The following is a 20,814-nucleotide window of genomic DNA, read 5'->3' as shown; positions in this document are numbered from 1 at the left end:
TGAGGCAGAAAAGAAACTAAGAAAGATTTGTTCTTCTGATTAGCAATTTTAAGATAACATAAATTTTGCAGATACGTATAATAGCAAAGAATTTTCAATAGCCTCCAAACAGATCTATAACTGAGACTGCACACAGACCCTCCCCCAAAGGGGAGAGGGGTAAATCAATCAATCAATCAATCTCACATCTGATCACAAAACCCTACACACTGTTTTTAAAGCCTGGAATGTTCCAATTACCACTCAGTGCATACACTTTAGCAAACAAAACATCCCAAGTCTTACATTCACCTCAGGTGTAATTTCTGGGATTGGTTTCAAGCTGTATTTACCTTTGGGCTATCTCCCCCTGAAGCTTCCTTGTCGTTTTCTGACTGTGAATTGTCAGCCATCAAATGTAGGTCAGATGCTATTCCACGACTCATTTTGTACCCTGAAGAGCCTGCGCCGCGGGGGCTCGATGGGCAGGAATTTGCAGCACTGTAGAGCATAAAAAGAAGATCCTACTATTTTGTTATACAGTATATCACCACATTATGTCTCATCAAAAAGCTCTTACTGCAGCAAAGCCACTACCAGAGCTGTGAGGCTGCAGCTAAAGGGCTGTCAGGGCTTCCATTAGAAACCACCTTCCACGCTTTGCTAACCCATCCACAGGAATCAGAACCACTGCAGGAACAAACCTTGCTCAGGCTTTCCTCCTCAAGAGGACAAGGATCAGCTGATTGATTAGGTTGATCTGTATTTGTGTAAGATTTGCCACCTTAAGTCTACCTTAACTGCATCAGCAGCCACAAATTTTCAGACACTCGTTGGAAACAAGACACACATCTTGCATGGAATTTCTGCCATATGCTTGTGTTCAGTCTGCCCCACAAAAGATCATCTCTCCTGTGTAATGTTTCTGCACATTTGATAAAATACAGCAAGCAGTGAGGTAAAAAAAGATTTGATTCTCATTTAAATCTAAACCAGTATTATTTTAAGTGCTTACAGGTGTGTGCCCATACTTACACACAGATCTATGTACAAAAACCATAAATGTACCGATAAATGGGATGCATCAGCACTGACTCAGCTGATTTAATGCAGTATTAGGCCAACACAGCAGATACACTGTTAGAAAGCAAGAGAAGGTGCCAAACTCTAAAAGAGTATCTCTTAACACTTCACATTTTGCCATCCACCACAGAAAAGTGGAAATAATTGTATATAATTCCACTGGAACGTCTTTTACCAGTGGTCCCCTGCCTTGCAGAGGCCACAGGAACTGCAGCTGCACAGTGCCAATTTTCTTCTACAATTTCTTTTTAGCCAAGAGCAAAGAGAAAGTCAGCAGGTGAGGTCCATCCCCTTCCCCAAAATAATTTTGGCAGCTCTCTTACAAGGACACACACTCTCTGCAATTCATACTGCAGCTGATTTCAAGGCAGCCCTCAGAAATGCCAAAAAACTAGAAAGCCCAAGAGCTGCACCTGCTGTGCCCCCAGAACCAGCCTTATCTCCAAAGATAATCTTTAATCTTTGAATCTACGGTTCCAAACATCACAAGAAGTAAATCTAGACAATGCTATTTAGATCTACCCACTAAAAGCCTTAACAATTTTACATCTGTCAAGGTTTGTTTGTCTGCCTGGCCCTTCAAATTTTTTACTACCTCCTTCTTTATATGCAGAAAGAGGCAAACACTATAGATTGGGCAATATATACTTATATTGAAAGTATCAAATCTTCACAAGAAATCCACCAATGATTTGTTACTAGTGATATACTTACTCTAAGGGAGAGATGGCATTTTTTAAGCGCTGTACAGAAGAACCCTTGGTTAGAGCCAAAATGTGTAGCTAATTTATTTTTTTAGATATAGGTCACTGCTGCTCTGTGTTTTCACGTATCAGCTGACAACATCCCTCTGCTCTGCTCACTTCAGCATATATTGACAAAGCGACACATATGGTATAATCAAAGCAAGTTTACAAGTCTTCTACAAAACAGGATGATTCGCAGAGAAACTGTCAAGCTTTGCTCTCAAAATAGACTCAAAACTGTCATCTTTTTTTTTTCCTCTGTAATAAACTGCTCAACAGGTGCATGAAAGCCCTGAAGAGAATTACAAAATTCATAGCGAGGCAAAGACAGTGCTGATAGATGGGATATTATCTGAAATATTCGTAAGCTGCTCTGTCATTGGTAAGACGTGTTTTCCCTGAATTCTTATATGAAAGCAAACTTGTTTCACAGACAAGTCTAGATATCTTTTCTCTCTGCTTCCATCATTTAGGCAGGTGTCATTAACACTCCAAGATAGAGACCAAGAGCTTGGCAAGCATGTAAGAAGTCAATTATCCTTAAATTCAAATTTCATTAACAAGTTGTACCTTTTTAAAAAGCAAGCACAGGCAGTTCTTCATTCAAGTGAAGATGCAGGAAGTGAGAGGGGACAAAAAAGCTTTCAAAAGCACGTACATGACTGAAGCAACTTCCAGTGCCTTGACATGGAAGTTTTGCTCCTGATATTTCCAACACTTTGAAAAATTCTATCTGAACTAATTTTACCCATTTGTGAGGATGGGTTGCTTGTGCTTAATTGAGTTTGGTCCCAAGTAACAGGTGGGACAAGGGCTGCAATTACCACAGAAGCAGCAGGGCAAGGAAAATCCTGGATCACCCTCCCTGGGATCAGCCATCCTGACACTGAGCTCTGCACCTCAGCCTGTGTTTTAAATAAAAGGTCTGCTTACTTCCAGCAGTGACTAGCCAATAACAAATCTTCTGGAGTAAGAGATCAGTCAATTTCCCACACTAATAATAACCCAAACCACCATTTTTCCTGATGATGAACTTCAGGAGGACAGTGGCAAATCAGAACACTTTAAAATGGTGTAATTTAAAATTGTCTCATTTGAAGAGTTGCAATAAGCGTGCAAGAGCAAAAAGCAATTTAAACTGTTGGAATGCAACAGCTCCTGAGCAGACTGTTACACATTTAACATGTTAAACCAGAATATCACAGACTGCCCATGCAACTATGAGAGCAGAAAGGGGGATTCTTGAGGCAGGTAAGGCTGAGCTTCAGCTGAACTTTGACCTCAAAAGCAAAATACTGAATGAGAAATTTGTGCTGAGCCTGACTGTACATGGCCCTGATCCCACCTGCAGGGTTTAAATACCTGATAGTTCCTGTGGGAGAAGGGAGAGGGCTGATCAGGTGAGCCATGTTGTCTGGAATGTTTATTGTTAAGGGAGAGATCTGGGGTTGCACAGGCTTCACTGGGGACTCCGGGGCCTCCTGCTTTTCTCTCTTTTCATTGGACAGAGCTGTGAATGTTATCTTGATGTTTGTGCTGGGAAACCTGAAAGTACAGCTGAAAAATAAAAAAAAACCAAATATATGAGCCACTTGTTTACAGAATGTAGGACTTTCTGCATAACTTGCATGTTATCAACTAAGCTCATTTAGAATTTAAAAGCCATAGTGTCTCATGTAATTACCCATGACCATCTTCATTTTACACATCATACAGGGAGATCAACGTGACCAGAAAAAGATCCCCAGGTAAGCAACTGACATTTGTAAAGGAATACAAGCAAATGCAATTCTTTCTAACAAGGGCAGTTTGTGCATTGTCTCTGAATTTCTTGAGGTTCATCCTGATCTTGCAGTAGCCCCAAAGCAGAGCTATTTTGAAGACAAAAGCTCATTATTTTATGATGCCAAGGAATGGCTGCAGCAAATGAACAAGTTGGTCCATGATAGCAAAATGAATCAGAAGCATAAATGTTGGCCAATTTGAGGTCTAACCAGTTTCATAGACTGGTCTAAGAGATTTGGGTTCTTTTCTCTTAAAATACGTATTAAATTAAACATATATCAATTCTAATTCTGCTCATTTACAGAGTATACTGCTGCTTTAGTACTACATTTGAATACCTTTTTTCAGAGCTGAATTTAAGACCCAATTTCAGTAAACTGCCCATTTTCAAGTATTACCAAGGATTACATGCCTAAATTTAATGATTAACAACAAATTAACAATGTACAACTGTTTAAAAATTTGAAAAATAAAATACAATGAATGCACCTTAGGATAATCCCCTTCCTACATCCCTGTGCACAGCATTTAGAATTGAACACAATTAAACCGGACACGCTGTTTCTAATTTCTCAGTAAATATATTTGCTCAATCTTGAGCAAATAAGACACTTAATTTTGTCTCAACAAAAGCATCTATAAAAATACAGTTCAAATAACTTTACTACCTCCTCGTTCTTAAGTTGTTAGACTACACTGAGCACTAAACCCACGATGACATTTACACACCTCCCACACGATGAAAAGGACTTTCCAACGACACTATACCCAGAAACAAACCTCACAAAATGTTGGTGTTTGGGTTTGTTTTGCTTTTAAGTGCTTCTAGGCAGATCTAGTTTTATACAGAGAAGAAACAAGCACATGCTGGAACAAGGGGTAAGAAATGAGCTATGAATGCAAAAGACTGTAAATAAAAGTGATCATTTCTCTGGAAAAATATATTAAACATAAAAGTGATGTAAGAATTGGCAGGAACACTCAGCTGCAGAGTAGCCTTAAAAATGAACTCTCGTGTGTTTTGGCTTTCATGTCTTAAAATGAATCTAAGGATGTTTATAGAATAAAAGCAGCATTTGATTTTCACTATGGCCCTTGCCACATGCACCACAGTGGTTCTTTTTCCCTATAATACACACTCAAGAATGAGGAAAAAGAGAAAGAATTGACAGTGACCTTCCTTTTCTCTCTGTCTTACTTCTGAGTACGGACCGTGTCCGCATTTAACAGACGACCTATTTCTGAAACATGCTCAATGTACTAAATTAGGAACAGAATCTGTGCCAAAAAACTGCACACGCATTTCAGCAAGGAAGTTAAATGGACCCATTTCTGGGTTGGGTTTTTTTCATATATTCAGTAACAACTCATTTCTTCGCTTTTTCCAGTCAAAAGCATTTTGTGCTTGTACCGTTTTAGTGACAATGGAAAGGGGTCTTGGCTGTTTTGCTAATAAAAATATTTTCCCAGCATTTCTTTTAAGCAGCAATAACAACAACACTCGAGTGTATGCAAAGACAGTAGCCAAAGATTAAGTAAAAATCCCTGTGAGAAAATGAGCAATAACATCTGTTTGACACAGGTTTGAATTTTAGTCACCTTCCCTATGCATTTCACAAGGTTATTCCATACCTGCAAATTTACCTTAATGCTTTTGAGACCAAATTTATTTCAACTCAAAGAAAAATATGGGAAGAATTGGACATCGCTTTGGGTGCTAATTCCCTGGTTACAATCCTTATTGCCTGGTAAAAAAAATCACCCCAGTACACACCGCTGAGGAACTGGAGTCCTCCTGTGCCACACCGGGGTGAGGATGGGCATGAGGCGGATAGGGAAGAGGTGGATCTCCACACAAGTACCAGGAAGGAACGTGGAAAGGCAGAAAAAAATACTCAGCAATTCCTTTGATATTCCATGTAGGCACACATTTATTAAAAGATCTCCCATTTTACCCTGAATGCATCATCTCCCTGTGGGCATCTCTGGCAAACAAGGCCAGGGCAGCTCTCTGACCCAGGGCACACTGCAGGACAGGTGTCAAAGCACAGCACAGACGTGGAGCTCTCAAACGGTGATCAAGGTCAGAAAAAAAACACCCACAAAAAGCAGCCCCAAACACAGGAGCTTTGACCAACCAGGGCTACTCCAGAGGTTCTACATGTGCCCAACAAACTTGGAATTGACAGTCATGAAAACCCAGAGGCGTCCCCAGTGCAGTTTACGTTTCCCATGCTGAGCCTGAAAGGTCAGTGTAAGTAAGGAAGATACAAGGTACTTACAAATCCCTCTCTGGTTAGAGCGAATAACACCTGAATATTATCAAAAGACCACATCTGTCAATTGATTCATATTTGCAAACAGGTTTTTTTTTTAATAGAAGCATGTTTTTATAGCTGGAATTCAGGCAATAACCAACAGAATTCCTGAATAAATTGCATTTATGCAAATGTATTATATTTACATCCAAAATCAAAGTATAGAACATGTTCTAATTTGACCAGAATCAAGTTGGTTTTGGCATATTCTTTAGTTATACAATGAACTAAACAAAAACCACAGAACACCCACAGGGAGAGACCTCATCAAACATTTAGTCCTCAACAAGCTGAATTGGATTTTACTCACTGTTCAAACATTTACAGTAGTTTCACAATACACTACCACAGGATGGCTGCTGGAGGAGAAACTCATCTAGACAACCCACTTACAAAAAACCCCCAAAGAAATAAAGCAGTTCTGTAAGCTGTTTTGTACATTTATTGATGACAAGTCCATGTGCTTCCTACAGAGCACCACAACGGAGCCACTGTGCGACCCAGGGCACCACAGAGGAGATGTCACAACTAAAATGCAACTCATTACCTCAGTTATTCTTCTTTAAATTAAAAACCAGCTCATTGTGGGTTGACTACTGGAAAACAGACAAGAAGCATCACATCATTTCAAGCTATTCCATAAAAAACTCATACATCTGCAGTTCCCAGCCAAAAACAGCAATGCTGGTCCAGGCAGGACCTCTGCAGAGTTTAGGAACTTTGCAGGGTGCCAGAGAAGTGTCTCAGGGTAAAATGTGCAAAGTCTAGTTTTGTCACATCTGTATTTCTAATATTTTCTCACTTCCCCTCAGCAGTTCTGTCCCTACTGCAGGGAAAAGCTGATGATACACTTGTAGTTCTGCCTGTGTGAAAATACCATCTGACTGGAAAGGAGGAATTTCATCCTGCCTTTATCTGGGAAACCAAAACATAGCAGTAGAAATCCAATTTCTTCCCTGTACATAAACCCTGCTGTGACACCCAGTGCCTCAGTATCCTTTGAATTATTCCAGTTTAATTGCCTTCTAAGAACCAGGACCAAAATCAGACAGAAGCTGCCATGCCACTTTGATCAGCAGGTTCTTTTATCAGCACCTCCAGATTTTACATTCAAATAGATTATAAGGGTTCAGCAGTGATAACCCCTGAAGTCAAGGTAGTTACAACTGCACAGCTCAATTCTTTCACACTGACTGTGATACTGAACCCCTGTTAACTTAAAGATCCCCTGAGATTTAAACAGACTTAAAAGAATAACAAGGTGTCTGTTTTTGAACTCTTGTTGATTTACTGAGAGCCAAGGACAGCTTCGACTTTTCACATTAAAAAGCCAAGACTCAAAAAAGAACCCAGTCAGCATCTGGGAGATTGCTTGTGTCGATTTTTGACTTCAAATACTTTCAAGGTGAACACAGGCAGCATTAACTCCCCACAAAGAGAAGCAGAGGTCACGATTAACACCTGCACCACCAAACACAGCTTTTCCACTTCAGTTTTCTCTGACAGTACAGCAGCCTGAGATGATACTATTTGTACTTCCTTCTGCTATTTTGATCGGTGAACTAACAAAAAACCATGGAAATCACCATACTTCTGGCTATGGTCTCCTTTCCATGGAAGGGAGATTTGAAACTAATCCATTTTCTAATTCCTCTTACCTACCTACTTGTGATCTACTTCCCAACTGGTCTTTTTCCCCTTGCTCCAGTAAAAATGACTCTCACAGCCAATTCATTTATTTATACTTCTGGTAGAAGATGTGCACACTGACACTTAATCACCTACAGTGCACACTCCCAGGCCCACTTTTGAAACACATGCATTTTAAAAGTCAAGCAAAAATTGAGTTTTTACATCTTTCAGACAGAGCTAGAGAGAAATGGAGTTTGGAAGGGACCTCTGAAAGTGTCCAGCCCAATCTCCTGCTCAAAGCAGGGTAACTTCCAAGTTAGACCTGGTAGCTCAGGGCCTTGTCTCTCCAAATTTTGAAGCCTTCCAAGCAAGAGGGCAACTCATTTCCACTAATTACACTCTCAAGCAGTGAACAGTTTTCTCATTTGTAGAGGTACAAATTCTTCATTGCAACTTCTGCAGCTGCTTGTGCCCAAACTGTGAGCCTGTTGGCACAGCCTGGCTCCAGGCTTTCTACAATCACTCTTTAGGCAAGGGAAGGCTGCATTAAGATCCATCTTTGGTCTTCTCCAGGAAAAAAAATTAAATATAACTGAGGTCCTTTAGCCTCTTCCTCTGGCCTGAGCATTCCAGCAGTGAATCCATTCAAGCAGGTGCTCACTGGAACATGGTGCTTGGCAACTACAACTTGATTGACTTCCTGCTAATGGGTAAATTTCAGTTTGAAAGCACAAGGACCCCAATTTCATCTTTTCTCCATTTGCTGCTTCATTTATTATTGATTCCATCACAATGGATTAATAGGATATTAATTATAGATTAAACAATATGTGGCTGTGGTTTTTAACTGGTTTTTAAATAAACAATACTTCAAAGATGAGTCTTAACAAATACAACTAGAAATACCTTGGAAGTGAAAAAAGCTCAGAAAGTTGAAGTATGATTACATATTTCAGTGTCTGTAAAGCCTGTGTACAGTGCCTCCATGTCCTGGGAAAAGGTGCATCTCTAAAGAGAGCTGAACCCAGCTCCTCACCCATGGAACTGACACACAGAAAACACACAGAAACCTGTAAGAAGAGATGGGACTTCATGCCTTGGAGACACCTGAAAGAAACAACCTTGGTTAACTTGGAAAAAGCAACAATTCCCACACCAAGGAGAAAGTGGCGGCTTCATTCAGTTTACCCTTTTCAAAAAATACACAATTACACCTTCTAACTTCCTCACTGTGTGAATCCCCTACCAAAAGGTTTCTGACTGCTCAACACCAAGAGCAGGCATACTGAATTATTCATGCCCAGAATTTATTTTTAAGACTTTGGGCTGTGTTTAATTGAACTGGAAGTCAATACCACAGTCCATTTCTGGAATAGAGTCATCACCTTCAGAGCTAAAAGAATCAACAAAACCAAAACTTATTAAGAAGACAAAGTGAACTGAACTGATGTTTTTATTTCAAGATAATCTCAATGTACCCAACAGTTTAAAGTCTGGGCTTCCAAGCTAATAACAAAGGTAGATATATAAATCCATCCAAATAGTCATACATTGAGTACCCACCTGAAAACTCCCAGCACTAAATGATTACTTATTAAGTAAAGGTTATTAAAAAAAAAACCACACAATTTTTTACAGTAAGCATTGTCTTGACTCTTTAAACAGAAATAACTGTTCAGATATTTGTTTTACAAAGTCTTTTCTAGGATCACATTAAAAAAGTGTTGTTGTAACACTTGGCCATCACTAAGAGTATAGGAAAAGTTATCATGGATACACTGAAAAAGAGTGATCCAGTATAAAACTAGTCAGATTATAATTATTTTCTTATAATCCCCAACAGGGATAACTTTCTTAATGGGTAATTTGTTCATGTAGGTGCTTGTTCACCCACAGGAGGTGCCACCTTGTGCTCCTGTCAGAGATTTTAGCTTTAATACGCCATTTGTAAACTTTTCTCCATTGTTGTCAATAGGAGGAGTATCTGGTTTTCTCTATCGATGGGGGACTGGTGATGAAAAAAATTTACTTATTTATATTAATGTAATTCAGCTCCTCTAGTAGATTTTTAGGAAAGAAGTTTTTTGATGCCCTCCTGCTGGCAGCTGACCACAGCCTGTGAGAAATCACCCCAGCCAGAACACAGCATCACTTCCTAAGGGGCCATGTCCACATCCATTGTGGTGGGATGGATTTCTCCTCCTCCTCCCTGCTTTGAAACTAAGTCCTGATGTGGCTAATTTACCATAAATTTACATTCAATTATGTTTGGCCATTACTAGTCAGGACACTTCTAGAGGTTACCCAAAAAGCAACTGCCCTTTAAAGAGTGGCAACATTTTTCCTCTGGGGACTGAATCCCAACCTCACACATGCTCCCCTTAATTCCCTGTATCCTTTGCAATTGATTTCTGTGGCCCAAAGATCAATCGTTGCACAGCACGTCCTCCACACAGGGACTGGCAGGGCTCGAGGCATGCTCGACCTCTAACACCACAAGGAACAAAGCACTCGCAGATTTTTAAACCAGAAATCAGAATTTTTATTCTGAGCACTGGGCATTCTCTTCACAAGGATTTGGGTATTTTTTCAGGTGTGCCACCACTGTCTACACAGTGCCACCTAACAGGATGGAAAACACCCTAGAGAGCAAGATCACTGATCCATCTATCTCTACTCTTAGATCTCTTAAGATTCAAAAGCAAAGATCTATGCAGCATCAGAAGTGATGAAATATTGCTGTAGCCTCCTGTTAATTCAAGTTGGCCAATAGAACACTTGCAGCAAATTGTAAGCAAAGGCTGGAAATACAATCTAGCTGTAAATTACAGGCTCCCCCATGGGAAACCTCAGTTACAGACTTCCCTGCTCATGTTTTAGCAAGTGCATAAGAGGTATGTAAAAAGTTGTTGGTTGATATTCCTTACAGGAACGGTGCTGACCTGCCTCAGAAGGGTCTGGAACAAGCCTGCCTGCGTCAAAAAATGATCCTATGACAGCAGAATATTGATGACAACAACAGGAACATTCCTGAATCACCAGCAGGAATACAAACTGAGTAATAAACACATGACCCCATCTGAAATGGTGCTCAGCTCGTTCCCACTCGGAGAGCTGACGTCATGAGAAACTGGGCATTTTTAACCCTGTATTCACAGCAGTTTCTCTAAGGGTATTTAAGAGTTTAGACTGAAAAGAGTGCACTGAAGTTGCACCACTACAGCAAATTTTGCTGCAAATTCTATTCTCTTAACAACTTGAAGCTGATCTCACTCCTCCCCTGCATTATTACGCTACAGAAATGGGCATTAACAGTGTATCACAGATTTTCTAAGGTTCCTGTTTCAGCAGCCAGGATCTCTTTTCTTTACATACCAACCACACAACATTGGTACTGATCAGCAGCAAAAACATTTAGGTTACCTTACAATCACGGCAATGTGCCATGGTTAATTAAAATTGCCTATCTCAAAATCGCAAATTCCACTGCATTCTCCTTTTTTCTTAAAGGGCAAAATGTTTAAACCAGCAAGAAGAAAAAAAAAAACCAGAAACCCAAACAAAACCTACAGAATTTTAATGCAGTAGCCCTGCACAGGCTGCAGGACCGAGAAAGCACTTGGCCTGCAGGCAGGAGTGTAGGCAGCAGTTACTGTAGAAACCGAGCTCTTCCCTGCTTTTCTCTGAGCAAAAGAAAGACACAAAAGAGCTGGAAAACGGCGATCGATGGGAAGCAGCTTATAAAGCTGCTTGTCACATCTGCTGCAGGAAAACCAGACACTAATTCATTAAAACTGCTCATGTAATGCCTCTGGAATTTGAGGCTCCCCAGCCCGTGAATACAAAAGAAACTCCGCCTATGGAAACACTGCATTTTTGGGTGTTTAGCATCTCTGTACACAAAAGCCGTATGCAGAGCCAGGTTGTGTGGTCTCAATCTCTACATTTCCTACTAAACTATAAAAACAATTTAAAATTTGTCCAAAAGCTTGAGTGCCTCTACCTTTGCCAAATTGCAAACAGTCCCAGCAGAGCCTACATACATCACTCTATAACACAACAGCTTCCTGCTTAAAAAACAGAAACAAAACACATGCAACAGGAAAACAGAAATCAATTATCATTTTTTCTTCCTTCCAGATAACTGCATTTAACCATAAATATGCAAGCTCCAACTTTCTCCATGACAGTAAATGCCATTCCAAAACTTCCCATAAGGCACAGGATTTACAAGCACAGCTGAGCCAAAGTTGACAAACCAAACCCACTCCATCCTTTACCACCAAGTTGGCTGCTCAGAGGTGCCTGGCACCTCAGTCTCAGTCACAGGGTACACGTGGGGGTGCAAAAGTTCATATGGATACACTGAGGTTCCAATAATATCAATCACTGTTAAATAAGAGCTATCAGCAGAGCAAACCAAAGTGCTGAGAGCCAAACAGACAGTTCTTGGCATCTCACATTCCTTACAATTAAAGCAGTAGGAGGAATACAGTGAACAAGTGCTGTCATGATGCGTTTTGACGCAAGCATAATCATAAAAAAAGCACTTGTGACTCATACATTACTTTAGTAACAAAAGCCTTCATTTATTACCTCATCAGAGACTTGCATTTCACTGCAAAATTATGCCCAAACTTCCTAATCCTTACCAAGAGAGCAGCTACCCACTGAGGCAGGGCTGCACAATGATTATTCCCGATTCAAGGAAGCAAAGTTTATTTTAGATGGGCTTTTCAAGGCAGAACTCTGCTTCCAAGAGCAGCACAACCCTTTTTTTGACACAGAAATCCATGACTAACTGAGGCCATTGAAGAATGACAAAAACTGCTTCCTACCAACTTGAACTTTGAGTAGACAGCAATGTTTAATTTCCCCCCTAAATCTGCCTGTCTGGTCAAAGAATAGGCTTTTTTCAGCCTCCTCTCACACAGCCATGGGCATTAATTAAATTTCACAGTTGCCTACCTAAAGATGTCTGATGCTCAAACCCATTCCACATTTGCTTCACTGTGGTGATACTGGCTGGGCTGGGAATTTTAACAGAAATCAAGATTTTGTATTATATTCTGAGATCTTTTTTTTAAGCCATGCATGCTCTCCAGAATGTTTGTTCGAACTACTTTTCAATTTTCCTTCTATTTGCAAATTCCTAAAACTTTTATCCTGAATGTGCAGACCCTCTAGAAATGTTCTATGCACTGACTGCTCCACAGTATGACATAAATTTAGGTTCCTTTGTCACTTGTGTGGGCACTCAAGAACCAATCAAGACACCAAAGAGTCTGAAAAGCCACAAAGTAAAGAAACTAATCTACAACAAGCACGTTGTTATTGGAAAATATCCTTCAAGAAGCACTCCTCCTCCTCCTGAGTTGTTCTGAGACCATGCCAAGTTCTCAAATCGTGGGCTGTGTAAGGGGCAGCAGGAAAGTACAGAAGGATAAAAGCAAATAAAAACAACAGACATGATTTAACCAGTCAGAGAGTCACGCAAGTGGAAATCTGTCCAGAAATAAAAAAAATAGACTCAATAAAAGTTTTCATGAGAACACAGGCCAATCATTGTCATGTACTGAAGGAGCACCAGTACAGAGAAGGAAAGGGTACAGCATGGCCACATGAGGCAAGGGATTAATGTCTCCAAGCATAAACTTGGGCCCACGTTTGTCATCTGTCTCTACAGTGAGTGAAAACGGGCAGACACTTCATGATGCCCATGACACAGAAGGAGAAAGCCTAAAGTAGTTTAAATCAGGGCTAGGGATGGTTGTGTTGCACTGGTTTAAAGGGAGTTTAGGTGTAGACACAAACATACACTCCTACTCACACCTCTTCAATATTAAGCAAAATGAAACCCACTCCAAACAATTAGTAAATAATGAACAATATAAACCAAGAATCCTGAAGCACAGGTAGCTAGCAGGCTCTTCGCAATAAAAGCCTGACCTCGGGGATGTTTCATAGGATACAGGGATGTCACAGCTCAGTGCTGCCGAAGAGGGCAGGCTCTCCCTGGCCTCCTGCACCAGCTCTGGTCCCAGCCACGGTAACTCCAGTTCCCTGCTTCCAGGAGCCACTGGTATCTCCAGCTAATACACTGATTCAGCAGAAAACTACTCAAGTTGAAATGCAGAAGTCATCTGATGTTTTACTAGGTTTAAGCCATCTCATAGACTAATCTTGCTTCAAAAAGCCATCATGACACCTGAATTTAAAATCTGTGTTGTACTATACTACACAAGAGAACACTCCCAATATGCAACTATTCTAACCATTCTGTTTGAAAGCTTGAAATTTGAACTAATACAGAAAGATAAGCCTCCAAAACTAATTTCTGTGCTACTTTCAATGTCTTAACTATAACTAAGCCACTGTTGTCCCTTTCATTAGAGAACAGTGACATACTGCACACAGGTCAGCTCAGCAGATCTAGTGAGTTTTCATCTCAAGGCACACCACAGCTGAGGGATAGCAGCACTCACATGGGAACAGTGCGTGTAAGAAAGCCTGAAGGACCAGGAAAAACAGCACCAACAGTCTTCAAAAACAGGGAGCAGGGAGGGAGTTCACCCTGCACACCAAGTAATCCCCTTCAAAACCCAAGGGACTGACTTTAAAAGAGCAAAGCTCTTCCTTGATAAAAACTGCTGGAAAAGAGCACTGAAATTTCATCATCTGCCTGCCCATGAAGTATTATTCCCATTTTCAAAAACAGATTAAACGGATTTGTGACTTGGCCAAGCCGTTTTGGCAAGTGTGCAACAGAGTTGGGAACAGAACATATTTTTCCCAACACCCAATCTTTGTTTAAACCATTGGATCATCCCCCAAGTCTTCCTTTTTCTACAACCACTTTAAGAGGCAAAACATCAGGTGAGAGATATGTCTTCAGGAAAAGGGAGATTATTTCATTAAATTAGACTGAAGAACCTCAATCGGAGTTTGTTGCACAAGAGGAGCTGGTTAAGGAGCACAGTAGTGGCTGTGAAGCCTACATGGCAAAAAGTAACACACACACATTATCTTAAGCAATATATCACATCCTCCCAAACAGAGCTAAAGGAACTTTCATTTCATCACACTTTACACCATGAAAACTGCACATTAAATGCATACATTCTAATTAAAATCTATATGGTTAAATACTGAAGGGTTTGAAGATGCTAAACTACACAAACCTCATTTCCTATGTATCTGTGAGAAGCAAGACTTTTTCCCCCCTTATTGAACAGAAAAAAAATTAAAGAAGTATTTCAAGTAACTAAAAAAATAAAGAAGTAAAAGCTAAAATTTATATCTTAATACTGAAAAATCTGTGGAAAGAATTCTTCATCTGTTTTCTTTAGTAACATGGAGTTCCTCATTCCAGGTGACAAACAGCTGGCAGGTTACTACAGTGTTACTCACTTCTGTTACTCGTCCTGTGCAGAACTACCCAAAAACATCCATGAGATGCACGGATGGAGGTGCTCAACACCAAGGGCACATCCTACTCCCTGGTGATACTGAAGGGTTCACTTTAATTTTGTTTATCTGTGTTATATCTACTGTTTTTAATTAACCATACTCCTACCCTGCCCCATACCAACAGAATGAAATTGCAAAAACTTTCACTGGCCAGAAAAAGCCAGATTCCTTTTTTTTGGTTGGTTTTTTTTTTTTTTGCAATAACCAAACTGGCTTAGTGATGAAAATACTATTTTCACTGTTCTTTTTATTTCTTATCCTATGTAAATCAAGGGCACTGCTGTACACTATTCAGCCTGGGTTTACTCTAACTGCATTCCTGCAGCCAGGGTCGGAATCCACAATGACCAGATCAATCCCACACAACAAAGAACCTGCGATGGAGGGTGATGACAAAAGCATCTCGTTAGGTTGTGTGAACCAAACCCAATCTGAGGTTTTCTGAGAATAAACCAACCATGTCTTGACAGCAGTTTCTTTTGGTCTAGTTTCAAATTCCAACCTTTTTTTATTATTATTTTATGATTTAGTTCTTCCAGATCATAGAATTTTCTAAAAACAGAGTATCTAAAAGGAAATAAATGGTCCTGGTACATAATACATTGTTTCACTCTACTTTAAGCTCTGGTCATTCTGCGAGACATGCCAGAGCCAAAGCAACCGTGGAGGCAGTAACTGACACAGTATCAGTTAAAGACTTCCAGGATAAAAATTAATATTGAGTGACTCTTCCTCTTGAGCACACAAATTGATGGAGTTAAGTTTATAAAATGGTTGAAATGCTGAAAAAAGCAAGCTGCAATCACCTCCAGAGAGGTTCTTGGACAGAGGAAGATCCTGCCAAACTGCTCAAACAATTAAACTTCCCTGGATGAGAAGAAATTTGCAAAGCTTTCCTGCACAGAGATACAGATAAAGCAAGGTGTCTTACTTCCACCCTCCCTGGAAACGCAAGTGACATTTGTCCAAGTCAGGCTTCCCCAGTTTACTAACTGAGCACCTTCCTTCAATGGAACTGTCAAAACAGTCATATAACAAAAAATCCTCCAAATTATCAATTATAAACTCCCCACACATCTGTAAGCTGGACCTTCACTCTAGCAGAATACCATTTGCTGTTAAAATTACATTTCTATCATGGACAAATATTGATTGCTACAAATTCATACATTTTTGTAGTGAAATTCCAGCGCAGCACTGCATGTTTAACAATTTCGGCAGCCATAGGATTACTTCAAAATTCCACTGCAGAACCTACTTTGTCTGGCAAAGCTGAGGAGATGCAAATGAGATCAATGCATATGCTGCTGCACAAAGAGAACTGCAAACACTAATTTTCGCAGCACTTAAATTAACATGTTTCCATTTACACATAAGAACCAACTGATATTTGAAAGACTCGGATTTTCAGAAAGATGTGCTGTGGTGGAATGAAATGTTAATCCCTAGTTACAGAAAGTGTTTCCTAATTTCCTGTATGTGTACAGGCATTGTACTACACTTCTGTCAATAAGGACAAAATTTGTATGCTGAGAGTATGTATTTTTTTCAATCCCTATGTCAGTACAGGAAGCACCACAAAAAAAGTGGCATTTACCATAATAACCAAGGTGGCCCCAAAGTTAAACTTATCATAAATACAGAGGTAGCAGCAAATACTACTAAAGATCTGTAGTCCACTTCCCTTGTTTTAATTCATACACCCAACTATTTTATGATCTTAGAAATAGCCATCTGGAAAAGTAAAAGACTAATATTCTAAATCCTATTAAGAAAAAGCAAAGCAGAAATGGAGATGATAACTAAAATATGAATTAAGAGACATTTTAACAATTCTGGAGGGCATGACCATGGCCTTTCCCAGAACTCCAATAGCATGCACACCTTTGCAGTATACAACAACGTGCAAGTTTTAAGTCAGAAAAGCTAAAAACTAAGATATCAGACACCTTAGATGAATAAAACCAGTCTGTATAAACCTACATTTTTTCAACATCCTTTCTCAAAATAAGAAATAATCAGGATTTTTTTTACAAGTTGCTCATTAAATGTTAACTTTAACGCACATTTTTGCTTGTTTTTAGAGTCAAAAAGGTGCATTAGATATTTTTAAACTATCACTCCTTTAATCATCACCAGGAATCACATCAGGAAGACCTTATGAGCACTAATTAGTTCATTTATAAATTATATCTTTCACTCAGTTTTGCTCACTCTCCTGAGAAAACACCAGTCAGTTTATATGAAAGCGCTAGCAGAATTAGTGACTTTTCCCCAAGAACTGCAAAGGTAACAAGACAGGACACCTCCACCTGATGCAGAGAGCTTGAAAGACAACGTGAAACCTTGAATTCTTCATAACTGTTCAGAAAACAAAACACAAAGTTTAACAGAGACTACAGAAACCAGTTATCAAATATCTGTGTTTGAAGATATGTCTGTGGTGAAGCGCAAAACGAGAACCATCAACCACACAAACAGTTTGGACTAAAAATAGCACCAGCACAGCTTTGTTGCTCTTCCAGTCCAACTTCATTGTCCACAGTGGTCTCCTTTCTTTTTCTTACTCCAAGGTTTGTGGATCACATCTGTGACTGTGAACTCACGACGAGAATCACTAAGGATCCATCCTGCCTGGGGAGTGGGCGGCCAGGGACACCTCAGCTTGTTAAACCCCTCAGTGATAAAACTGACTAAACCAGCACCAACTGACCAGCAAAACAATGCTTTTCAAGATGAAAATAGTATTCTTTGGGGTTAATGTGAGTACCTGCCCATGAGGGATCTAGTGGTGGTGCCAGAGCCAGCATAAGGAGGCAGCTAGACCCTGCAGACAGGATCAGGGATCACAAAGAGTAAGGCCTTCCAAGAGGAGACAGTTTTCACACTGGCCCACCTTTAACATCTTTATCTGTGATCTGGTCAAGAGGACTGAGGGCACCCTCAGTCATTCTGCAGATGATGCCAAGCTGGGTGGGAATGCTGGAGGGCAGGAAGGCTCTGCTGGGGGATCTGGAGCCATGTGCTGAGAACAATGGTTGTGAGGTTTAACCAGGCCAGGTGCTGGGTCCTCACTTGGGTCACAACAGGCCCTGCAGGCTGGGGCACAGTGGCTGGGAAGTTCCTGGGGGAAAAGGGCCTGGGGTGCTGGTCAACAGCAGCTGAACACGAGCCCAGGTGGCCAAGAAGGCCAATGGCACTCGGCCTGTACCAGCCACGGTGTGGCCACAGGACCAGGGCAGTACCCGTCCCCTCTGCTGGGCACTGCTGAGGCCCCACCTCAAATCCTGTGACCAGTTTTGGGCTCCTCTCTACAAGAAAGAGATCGTGGGGCTGAAGTGTGTCCAGGGAAAGGAATAGAACTGAAGAAGGGGCTGGAGCCCCAGGAGCAGCTGAGGGAGCTGGGGGGGGCTCACCCTGGAGAAAAGGAGGCTCAGGGGGGAACCTCGTAACAGGAGGGTGCAGCCAGGTCAGGCTCTGCTCTCAGGGAACGAGGGACAGGACAAGAGAAAAAGGCCTCAAGCTGTGCCACGGGAGGTTTAAGTTGGATATGAGGAAAAATTTCTTCACAGAAAGGGTGGTCAGTCCCTGGCACAGGCTGCCCAGGGCAGTGGTGGAGTCACCATCCCTGGAGGGATTTAAAAGAAATGTGGTTGTGGCACTTGGGGACATGGGTTAGTGGTAGCCTTGGCAGTGCTGGGTCAATGGTTGGACTCAATGACCTTGAAGATCATTTCCAACTAAAAAATTCTATGATTCTGTGAAATGCCAATAAAACCACTTCATCAATCTTATTAATATCTTCCCATCCGGTAATGGAAAAAGTTGCACTTCTGACTTGACAGAAAACTAATCCCAAGCCTCTCCCCTTTTCTTCCCAGGGATTGTTTTTCAGGCCCACCAGTAAACTAATCTGACTTGAGCACACAACGTGAACACCAGAGCCCACACACAGGGCAGGACAGGACAGCTCTTTCAGCCCCAACTCCCAATTAGTTTGTTTTAACTAACCTAGAAACCAAAGGGTTATTTACAGTTTATCTGCAGGTCCTGAATTTTATTGAAAGGTATGGTTAAAACAAGGAGACAGTGCTGTTTTAATGAACCTGTGCTACTGTAGAGATCTAATGTGAATGTTAAAAAAAGGCTTCTAAAAACAGGAACTGTGAGAAGGATACTTTTAATTACTGCAAATGCTTGAAAAATCAAGTTTACAGACATACTTAAAATGAGAAGCAAAAGTCTTCTGTAACAGTGTTTCCTTTAACTCAAAGCACTTTCAGGAGAAAACTGAATTTAAAAGAATAATCTATATAAAGAAGTATGCAATGCTAAGCCTGTTACCTACAGTGCACACAAATAACTACGAGATGATTCATTCTGAAAAGCTCACCAAGTCCAATTAATTTTGTGTCAAGCTTGATCCCATCCAAGAGGTAACACTCCCTAAAATGTTATGAAACACAGTAAAGATGCAATATATTTATATGTACATTAAAGTTTTATCTCCTGCTGCTCTCCAGAGCTCCCCAGCCCATCAGTCTGGGTCGGTGCTCACTCAGAGGTTTTGTACCAGAATCCACAGCACGGAGTTGCTGCAAATGAAGAGACACAAGCAGTCTGGGAACTTGAGCTGTCATCAAAAATCAGTTTAAAATGAGAAAAGGCCTATGGAGTGTCTGCTTCACATCATTTATCTAACCAAAGATGACAAGGGATGAGGGAAAAACCCTGCCATTTTACAGATGTGAAACATAACAGTAAAAAATTGACACAAAGAAGAGGTATCACAGCTAACTAATGAACATAGACCAAGTCCCAAAAGATTAAGTGTAAGGTCATTTTATCTCTCAATTACCAGCTGAAAATAATCAGACTGGTCTCCACAGTTTCAAACACACTACCACAGGAGTTACCCAGGATGGCAGCCTAAGAGAATGAGCACAACAAAATAGGGGTGGGGGTGGTGGTAAACACAGCAGAGAATTTTAGAAACACAGAATCAGTAGCAAGTGCAGAAAAGAAGATTAAAAAAAAACAAAAAAAAGAAACAAAAGGCTCAGTGCTTGACACTGACAGAGGGGAGAAAACCTCTCAAAAATAAACAGCTTGTAACAAAAAGTAAATAATTCATGGCCTAGGCTGAAGTGGGGGCATGTGCTGGTCATATGTTCAGCGTATGTTACTGGCACCACTCGCCAGCATGTCCCATGTTGTAATAGCTTAAACATTTAAAGCTGAAATGTGCTGCCTTCAGGGACGACACGATCTGGGCAGCCCTGACGAAACACACACCACTCCACACGAACACAGGCTAATTTTGGCTCACAGGTTATTTCTCCATACTCCAAACAATGCTTTGCTTGGCACTAACTCACTTCAAGAGCTTATATTAAATATAACCAGTGGTAGCGTGAAGCAACCTTTAAAAGCAGCAGACTCAGTTTATCTAAGATTACATAAAATGACTACTGTAGTGTCTGTGGCTCCTCAAGGCCACTCTGTGCCTGGATCCAGGCTATGACTGAGTTGTACACACATTTAAACTGCTCAGCACCCTTTGAAGCTGTGCTCAGTTCCTCTGTGCATTCACCACCTCAAACACAGCAATACAGAACACGATGCCACCCGTGGCCCAGATGACAGTGAAATGCAATGGTGATGTTTTAAGACTCCAAAACACAGGGGGGGGAAAAAAACTTGATTCAGATGGAGTTCAAACATGCAACTTCAAACACCTGCTGTCTGCACCAGCCAGCTCTGCCTCCCCACTCTACAGACATTTCCACTCCTGTCAAAGT

General features: G+C 40.8%; 1 protein-coding gene across 1 annotated transcript in view; it reads right to left on the bottom strand.

Moving 5' to 3' along the window:
- Positions 1-20,814, bottom strand: part of FOXK2 (forkhead box K2) — a 46,506-nt gene that overhangs the window by 11,161 nt on the left and 14,531 nt on the right. Inside the window, exons 2-3 of the mRNA XM_042032694.1 lie at positions 3,171-3,365; positions 333-480 (exon numbers count right to left, since the gene is read on the bottom strand). Coding sequence (XP_041888628.1) covers positions 333-480; positions 3,171-3,365 — 343 coding nt within the window. The remainder of the gene's footprint in view (positions 1-332; positions 481-3,170; positions 3,366-20,814) is intronic.

Source organism: Corvus kubaryi, unplaced genomic scaffold (assembly GCF_017639235.1).
Source record: "Corvus kubaryi isolate FWS band 111438036 unplaced genomic scaffold, C.kubaryi_AGA036_p1.0 37353, whole genome shotgun sequence".
In the NCBI taxonomy this organism is placed as follows: domain Eukaryota; kingdom Metazoa; phylum Chordata; class Aves; order Passeriformes; family Corvidae; genus Corvus; species Corvus kubaryi.
The sequence above is the reverse complement of the archived record's forward strand: the minus strand, read 5'-3'. Positions and strand labels throughout refer to the sequence as shown.